Source organism: Poecilia reticulata, linkage group LG18 (genome assembly GCF_000633615.1).
Source record: "Poecilia reticulata strain Guanapo linkage group LG18, Guppy_female_1.0+MT, whole genome shotgun sequence".
Classification (NCBI taxonomy): domain Eukaryota; kingdom Metazoa; phylum Chordata; class Actinopteri; order Cyprinodontiformes; family Poeciliidae; genus Poecilia; species Poecilia reticulata.
The window spans coordinates 6,381,529-6,390,779 of record NC_024348.1 but is presented as its reverse complement, the minus strand read 5'-3'; the positions used below and the strand labels follow the sequence as shown (position 1 = coordinate 6,390,779).

The 9,251-nt window shown below is 36.3% G+C and overlaps 1 protein-coding gene across 1 annotated transcript; it reads left to right on the top strand.

Annotated features, from left to right (window-relative positions):
• The first annotated feature begins 530 nt into the window (after positions 1 to 530).
• LOC103480327 (obscurin-like) lies at positions 531 to 8,506 on the top strand. The gene is made up of 15 exons (XM_008435217.2): positions 531 to 609; positions 689 to 790; positions 1,003 to 1,038; positions 2,115 to 2,414; positions 2,806 to 3,081; positions 3,317 to 3,616; positions 4,009 to 4,284; positions 4,822 to 5,121; positions 5,676 to 5,951; positions 6,297 to 6,539; positions 6,631 to 6,750; positions 7,285 to 7,323; positions 7,408 to 7,470; positions 7,563 to 7,662; positions 7,960 to 8,506. The coding sequence occupies exons 2-15, from the start codon at positions 754 to 756 to the stop codon at positions 7,973 to 7,975; spliced, it is 2,382 nt and encodes a 793-aa protein (XP_008433439.2). The 5' UTR covers positions 531 to 609; positions 689 to 753; the 3' UTR covers positions 7,976 to 8,506.
• The last annotated feature ends 745 nt before the right edge of the window (positions 8,507 to 9,251 follow it).

Below are 9,251 nucleotides of genomic sequence, written 5' to 3'. Positions count from 1 at the left end.
AAAGTAACATTCAACTCTTCACACTCCCACACACTTTTTTTTTTTTTTTTTTTTTTTTAAACAGCAGCGCAACTTCATCACCTGAGGATCTACAGCCAAAGCTTAAAGACCCTCTGGTTTTGATTTATCTCTTCTTGTCGAGATGAAACAAGAGACTTGTTTCATCAACCTGAAGCTCACAGCAGAACGACACAAAGACACTGCTTGACTTTTTATCTCTCCACTGGAATGGAGTAAAGTTAACCTTTAAAGTGTTACAGATCTGATCTATCTTGTTGTAAAGTCTATTGCCTGTAGTCTAACAATGACAACTTCATTGTTGTGCAGACGTACTTAAACACCAAATCAAGTTTCTGCTGCATTTTCAGGCCAAATGTTGATCAAACCTGTATTTTTGCAAAGAATTGGTGAATAAAAGATTAAAAGAAGCTACTTAAAAAACAAATCTACCATCTGTTTGGTTGTTAATTCACACAACAAGGATTTCAGTGACAACGCACATTATGTTCAAAGGTGCAGAAACAGTCGATTTGCACTTTGTAGCTGTTGGACAGGAGATGCGGAAGGAGGAAGTGTACGAGTGGTCTGCAGAAGAAACCCACTGCAGAGGTACTAAAAAGAAGCAAACAGGATGATTCGAAAATTTTGATCAGAAAACTCCTGATCTCATCTGGAGTTTCTGCTTTAGTTTCATCCTCTCGGTCAAAGTGGAACATTTTCCTCTGAAGTAAGTCGTCAGTTTTGGATACGAGGATGGGTCACACTTTGCTCCGTGTGACACCTTCACTGTGTAAGTACTTCGCTTTTTCATCTGCACTATTCACACTTTAAAAAAAGTGCAAAAAGAGACGACTAGAACAGCAAAATATGAGATGAGAAGCTGTTTTTCTTTGTTACAAGTTTTGCTTCAGATTAGAAATTCAATTCTTGATGCAACATTTAATTTAATTTATCTATTTACAATATGTTTGTTTGACAAACAAGTTTTATTTTTTGCTTAAGTTCTCAGTTTGCTGCTCTGCTGTGGAAACGTTGAAGGTAACTAAACATTTCTTCTGTCTCCTTCCTTCACTCAGTTCTCATCAGCTAGTTTTCACAGGCTGCAGCCTTCATTTGCAATGTTTCTCAGTTAAATGTATCAACGGACTGCTAACTAGTCGTTTTATTTTGCAATATTTATTCATACCTTTAAACATTTTCAGATTAGAAAAACAGTTGGATTTATTTTACTGTTATTTCATTTGGCTGACCAACAGTAAGTAGATCAAAATGTGTGAAAACGGGGAACAAAAACATGTGATTTTCAAAATTAAAATCTAAAAAGTGTACAATGGATTTGAGTTCAACCTCCCTGTTACAAGCAACCTTTGCAGCAACTACTACAAATGCAATTCTTTTCTAAGTGCTTTGCATGTTTAGCTAATAAAATGTTTTCTTTTCTGTTAAATTGCTTCAAACTTGATAAGACTGAATGGAGTCTGTCTGTGGAAATTCATTCTCAATACTTTCCACAAATCATGTTTTGTCTGTACGTATGTTGATGGTTTGATCCGTGCTGATAACTTAGAAGTCTCATTGCGAATCTAAACTATTCTAAGTTTAAGATTAGTTTAAATTTAGATTTGTTTATACTAATCTAAGTTTAAACTAGCCTAAGTTTAAACTTAGATTATGGAACAAATGGAACAAATCCATTTGTGGATTTGTTCACAAATCTGAGGCAAAACTCTGTGGCAAGAACAGTGAAGTACTGGATATGAAAAAAAATACTAAATTGTTAAATATTTTAACACTGTTAAAAGCTAAACAGGAAGTCGTACAGTCAGCTGCAAGCAAAACAGGAAGTCTGCAAACCCCCAATAGACATCCGCCTGCCAGACTGTTTAAAGCAAATGCTTGAGTTGCTCTGGATTGTATCAGATAGTCAACGGAGCTCGATGCAAATATATGTCAGAGTTTTATTTGCCAAAGGTTTGGAAAAACATTTAACATTTTGCTTCCACTTCACTATTATGTGCTGCCCTGGGATGATCTGTAAACATGCATAAAATCATCTAATGCATCACAGTTTGAGGGACAAACATGAAAAATGACACCATGTGTTTTTCAAACAGCCTGGGTGCCAGTCCTCACTGTGTCTCCATCATGGCTGAGTCCTGGAGCCTCAGTGACACTTAGCTGTAGGGTCAAAACCTCGTCGTTGAGCTGGATGTTCTACTGGTACCGAGCTGTTCCTGATCTACCCAACAAGAACTATAAGTATGAGCTGCTGCCTGATGGCATCGATGGGACCGTCGAGGATTCTTACATCCTTCATGGACAGAAACACACAGCAGGATTTGCATGTAGAGCTAAAGGAGGAAACCCAGAGGATCTAACTGGTTACAGTGAACCAAAGTTTGTCTGGTCTGCAGGTCAGTTCCGTTTCTTGTAGTCAAACTGTGAATTGTTCTGTGCATCAGTGTTGCTTTGACAAAAATGATCATTGTTATGGATACGGTTCTGTAGATGTTATGTCAGCTGTATAAAAACATAATATGTGAGTTTTATCATCTTGAATGATAATGTCATGTCTGAGAGGTGGTCAAAATCTATGTTAATATATATTTTTTAACATTTAAAATAATTTTATGTCAACTATGTGTTTACATAATTTTTTTTTATTTGACCACCTAGTTTATCTGTAATGTTTGTGAATTCTCAACACCTGTAAAATATGTTTAAAAAAAAAAGTGATTTATGAAACTCTTTCATTTTCAGTGAACTTTCACCTTAATTTCAGTTGTTTTCTTTTTTACAACTCAGGTTCTCATCCAGAAGTGTCTCTCACAGTGAGCCCCAAAGCAGAGAAGCTTTTCTCCCAACAAGATGTCCAGTTAAAGTGTCACGGATCCTCTGCTGCGTGGAGAGTGAGGAAGTTTGAAACAACTGGATATTCCACGTATTTATCGGACTGCTCCAGCTGGGGGACCATGACTGGATCCTGGTGTCGCTTTCGCAGTCGCTGGCCCCAGAACGCCGTGTTCTGGTGCGAGTCTGGATCAGGAGAGTTCAGCAACGCAGTCAACCTCACGTTACACAGTGCGTTATTTTATCCATGCATTTAAATGGTTTATAAAACATACATTAAACAGATTCGTTTTAGGCTATATTGTGAGAGTTGTGTGTTGGAATATGCATTTATGGTGTTTGTAATTTATCATATTTTAAGCTCTTGTTGTTTTTGAAGATTTTATCAATGCTATTTTATGCTTAGCACATTTTTTGTTTTGTGTTTTTTTTTTGCCATGAAAAATAATATTTATTTGTTCAACAGAGCCTGAGTCAGTCCTCACTGTGTCTCCATCATGGCTGAGTCCTGGGGCTCCAGTGACTCTGAGCTGTAATATTCGACCTCCATCTGTAGGATGGAGGTTCTACTGGTACCAAGCTGCTCCTGATGGATCACACACAAAGTACAATTACAAGCTTTTGCCTGGTAACACCAGTGGGACAGTAAAGGACTCGTACATCATTCATGGACAGAAACACACAGCAGGATTTGCATGTAGAGCTAAAGGAGGAAACCCAGAGATCTTCACTGATTACAGTGAACCAAAGTTTGTCTGGTCTGCAGGTCAGTTCTGTCTCTCTTCAGCCAATAACTACAGATGTGATCATTTTGTTTGTTCATGATATTCTCAACAATCACTATCTTGGCAGGAAGAAGTAATTTTGACAATGTTCTGATAATGATTCATGCAATACATGTGGTAAAATAATTGATCATTGTTTAAAAAAATAAACTAAAATAAAATAAAAAAAATTCTGTAAATATGAATTTTATAAATCCCCAATCATTTCAGTTTTGGATTTTTATTTTATTTTTTTTAGTGTTTTGACGCAAGTGCTAATACTAAATTGTTAAATATTTTAACACCGTTGAAAGGGTAGACACAATCTTGAGTAGAAAAAATATTTTTCATTGGTGTCAAACTTGTTTTTATGTTCTTGTTTCTTAAATTTCAGATCCTCATCCAGCAGCGTCTCTCTCAGTGAGTCCTGACAGAGAGAAGCTTTTCACTGTAGATGACGTCCTGCTGAGTTGCCAAGGAAACCCTACTGGGTGGAGAGTGATGAAGTTTGAAAAAACTGAAAAGTCGTCATATTTATCCGACTGCTCCAGCTGGGGGAAACTAACTGGATCCTCCTGCACCATTAAAAGTCACTGGTCCCATAAAGCAGTGTACTGGTGTGAGTCTGAAACAGAAGAGTTCAGCAATGCAGTCAACATCAGCATGCACAGTAAGTTCTTCATTTAGTTTTAAATGAGTGACAAATAGTTTTTATTTGTCACTCCTGACAATGTCTCACGTCCAGTTCAGCAGTTTATAATGAATAGACCACATATTAATATTAAACATTATCAACATGCTGTTACACAGCAAATCTGACAAAAAGAAACAAAAAACCACAATAGTAGATCTAGTTCAAAAATCCCCAGCAGGGTGACAAAGAGGGTGATAGTAATTCAACAAGCTGCTGTAAAACATTTTTGATGGTAATAAAGACACAGATCCATAATTTCACAAATTATCCATTTTATTTCTCCAAAAGTTACACAATGTTCATTATTGTTTTATTGAAGTTTTTTTTAACTAATCAGAACAAACATTTTAAGATGTTTGCAAAAGTGGTTGTAAAGACGAATACTGCAATTATGCTGCAAGCCGGAGAATGCTGTCAAATGTTGTGATTTGCTTGTGTACTTGGTTTTTATTTTATATTTTTTGAAGACTTTTCTCAACTCACAAATAGAATTAATATGTTTCCATCCAACAGCACCATGGTCCATCCTCACTGTGTCTCCATCATGGCTGAATCCTGGAGCCTCAGTGACTCTGAGCTGTGAGGTTAAACCTTCATCTGCAGGATGGAGGTTCTACTGGTACAAAGCTGTTCCTGATTTATCAAAGAATAGCTACAGATATGAGCTGCTGCCTGAGAGCATCAGTGGGACAGTACAGGACTCCATTATTATTCATGGACAGAAACACACAGCAGTATTTGCATGTAGAGCTGGAAGAGGAAACCCAGAGGATTTCACATATTACAGTGAACCAAAGTTCATCTGGTCTGCAGGTCAGTGTGTTTCTGTCCTCTCCTGTGTTTTGGTAATCCTGGTTTGGGATGAGAAAGCTTTAATCTTCACTTAGCCCATATAGTGATTTTGTGGTTGTTTTTTTTGGCATAAATTATATTTTTGCATCTTTATTTAGCAGCTTTAAAATCAAAAGTAACTTTTTATGTTTTAGTTAGATGTAATTGTAAGAAAATGTGGTTATTTAACTAATGTCACATATGTAATTACTTACTAGTCATGATTTGTAAAAAGTTCAGTCAAGAATCTGAATCAGTCAGTGGGAAAAGAGTAAAACTCCTCAGAAAATGATACACATTTGCATGATGAAGTATTCGTGGGATCTGATAGCATCGATCATTGAGTATTTAAATAAATCATTACCAACAGAATTATACTGATATAAGAGCTTAAACGCAGATTTTAATGGGTACTTTAAAGGGGTAAAAAAAATAAGTTGAGGTGAAGCAGTTTTATTAGAATATGTAAGGGTTAGGGTGTTTTGTGAAAATGTTTTACTGCCTGTGTTGATTATTTCCTCCATGTTGTCCTTCAGATCCTCATCCAGCAGCGTCTCTCTCAGTGAGTCCTGACAGAGAGCAACACTTCACCTCTGAGTCTGTGACTCTGAACTGTGGAGGAAACTCTGCTGAGTGGAGAGTGAAGGAGATTAGAGAAATAAACAAATTGTCATTAGAACCAGACTGTTCCTATTGGGGGAAAATGTCTGGATCCTCATGTACCATTAACAGTAACTGGTCCCATCAAGCAGTGTACTGGTGTGAGTCTGAAACAGGAGAGTTCAGCAATTCGGTCAACATCACTGTACATGGTAGGTTGTTTTTTTGAATGTTGTGCTATTTTTTTAAATACATTGTTACATCCTTTGGTTTAAAAGCAAGGGATGAATGACCGTAGAGTCTTTGTTGTTCACTGGTGGTAATGGTGTTCAAAACTATTTTATTTAGTGTAATCATGACAAACTATGTCCAAACTATAAACATCGTGTAACAATGTTTCCATCTAAATGTCACTGACTTCAGCTAAAAATACAAAAAACAAAAAAATGCATGTTTTCATTTAACTTTATCAATGGAAAATAATTTCCAAACTTCCTCTAATTGTCTCCAGCAGCTGATTTCTGACTGAAGCTTCATTTTCTCTGACTGGTTTCCAGATGAAGATCTTCTCCTGGTGAGCCCCGTCCATCCTGTGACTGAAGGAGCTTCTGTTACTCTGAGCTGCAGACGGAGAGGAGAAAACAAACTTTCTGATGTGATTTTCTATCATAATGACAAACTGATCCAAAATGACAGCAGAGGAGAGCTGAAGATCTCTGCAGTGTCTCAGTCAGATGAAGGTTTCTACAAGTGTGAACATTCAGGAGAAGTTTCACCTCAGAGCTGGATGAGAGTTAAAGGTGAGGTCCTTAATACACTTATATCTTGTTGCATGGCAACATTTTGAAAATTAAATGTAATATTAATATTAGTTATTTTTCATCACACCAGCTGCATCCAGAACTGAAAGCTCTTCATTTCCTCTGCTGCTGGTTGTTGGGACAGTCAGTGGAGTTGTCTTCATTCTTCTTCTTCTCCTCCTGCTGCTGAGTCGCTTCAGGAACTCCAGAGGTGACGCCTTCTTTATCTTAAGCTGCATTATGTTTATTTAATGTATTCAAACATAGTGTTGAATATTCTTATATCTCAAAGCCATTGTACAAATCTTTGAAACAATCATGAAACAAATTACCTCTTTTTTTACATTCATGCTGCCTCTCGCAGTCAGTCTGACTTTCTTTTCTAAACATTTTAATCATAAATCATCAGAACTTTCTGTGTTTACAATACGTTTTATGTCTGAACACTGGTTCAAGCAAACTGATGATTAAAAATAATTAATAGTTCCCTTAAAATAGCTTGTGTTTAAACTGATTAGCATCATTATATATTTTTCTTATTATAATATTATTATGGCTTGAGCATCAGGAAAATTTAGACTTCTATTGACTTTAGGTCAAACGTGGATTTTGAAAATAGCCGTAACTATTGGTCATTCCAATTAAAAAGTAAAACAAAGACACATAAACTCTGCAGTTTTTACTCTTGTACTTTCTATTATGGCTTTAAGGTGCAGTTGTGACAAACATTCTTTGTTGGCTGTAGGTTCTGATTTTCTGGGTCCCTCTGAAGATTCTGGAAATGGTATTGTTTACATTTTGGAGAGAAAACAAATGGAAATTTCAGTCTGAGTCCAAGTGAATGACAGAAAATCTTGATTTGTTTCAGATCCACCTGATTTCCAACATGTCACTTATGCTCTTGTTAACTTAAAACATGGTGAAAAAAAGGGTGAGTTTGTTAAACACATACTGTGTGAAAATGTTTCTCAGAGGCTTAGACTGGATTTAACTCAAGTTACTGTTCGGTGTGGATATTCTCAGGTGAGCCTGGGGAACCAGTGGGGGGCGCTGTTTACTCTGTTGTGAAGACAGGAGCTGCAGGAACGTTCAGTGATTATGATAAAGTCTCTTCTCTGATAAGGTAATTCTCACAACAGTTTTTAAGTTACGCACATCTGAGACCTTCAAACTCACCTGGCTTTATATTAATGTTTTATTTCTTAAATGTTACAACCTTTTTCATTTTTTCCCTTAATGATCTGCTAGAAAATGTACAGAACCGTGTTTTTTTTTATTTGTGAACTTTCTACAGTTTGTGAATATTCTTCATCATCATTTTGGGTTAAAAACAAGCTTTCTGGAGGTTTTTGAAAAATAAAATAATTGATATCAATAATTTATTTTATCGCTTGCATTTGTGTTCTCTCTTCATTCACAGGAAAACCGAGCATTAGCATTAGCTAATGTAGCAGTTTATCCTGAAGTGACGCACAGCTCTGGATAAAGATTGAAGACCTTCCTCCCGGATGTGACATAGTAGTGCTCTTACATCTCCAGTGAACTGTCATTCAGTAATTTTCTGTCCGTTTGCAGTGTGTGTAGACATTTGTAATAACATAAGACTCAATTGTGGGATCTTTAGGCTCAACCTAAACTCTAATTTCAGTTTTGATTTGAATGTATTTCTTTGTATGAATAAAGCAGCATTTGAAACCCCAAACCAGATATACTCATCTCTCCTTCAAGGTCAGTCATCACTAAAGTTTCAATAATTATTTCCATTAAGCCTGATAACAGTGATCTACTGCTGCTTTCACTGTTCCCCCTCACACACAGACATATATAATGTCTTTATACATTCACAAGAGCTTTTCATTGGCATCCATTCATTTCTTCAGCACAACCCTAAACCTAAACTCAGTTCACAGTTTAGTCCTAAACTGAACCCTTAACCCAAAACCAGCATCTGATCTGTGGCCCGTGCTTTCAGCCCCATAAATAGCAGAGGGTCCTCACAATGTGGTATTTATTGGATAAATGGGCCTTATAATAAAGAAATGCTAAAACGCACAAACGAATATATATGCATAACACGTGTATACAACATAATAATCATTCTGAAACCATTTAGATGCTAAATTAGAGACATTGTGGTTTGTCACTGTCTTCATTTCCACCCTGTAGGTGATTCTGCCGTTTATGAGTCAATCAGAAGTCCTGAAAATCCGGTCAATGTTAGGAGTATAAACTGATTCATAAAGGATGACTGTGTACAAAAAAAATGACTTTTACTAAAATAAAAATGTAATCCTTTCAGATCAAAGAATGAATGAGGACAAGAAAGTCAAACCTCGCATTCCGCTCAGAATGAAAGGTAAGTTCACTAAATGTGGGATGTTAGAACCAGAGCTGACTAAATAAAAAACAAAACAACTACAGGTTCTTTAATAATACTACTAATATCATTAGGAAGTTATGTGGAAAAGAAATCTGACCACACTGATGTGAATTTAGACTTAGTATGTAAAGTTTTCCTGTATATTCTTACTAAATATTCTGGTGGAGTTGATAGGATTCTGTTGTATTATTTCAGCCTTCAGGTCACTTTGACCCTTGGTCATTCTGTACACATGTCTTCCCTCCATATCTCAGATGCATACTTGTAAACAAACCATCAGGTTTATGACAGCATAGTTTTAAAATGTTATTCTTAAACCTACCACACTTTAT

What these genes read in the sequence shown, in the direction of transcription:
- LOC103480327 (XM_008435217.2), top strand. Translation starts at nt 754, where the DNA reads ATGGGTCACACTTTGCTCCGTGTGACACCTTCACTGT. An exon ending in GAGCTGGATGAGAGTTAAAG is followed by an intron (nt 6,540 to 6,630) that starts GTGAGGTCCTTA and finishes TCATCACACCAG; the next exon opens with CTGCATCCAGAACTGAAAGC. An exon ending in TCGCTTCAGGAACTCCAGAG is followed by an intron (nt 6,751 to 7,284) that starts GTGACGCCTTCT and finishes TGTTGGCTGTAG; the next exon opens with GTTCTGATTTTCTGGGTCCC.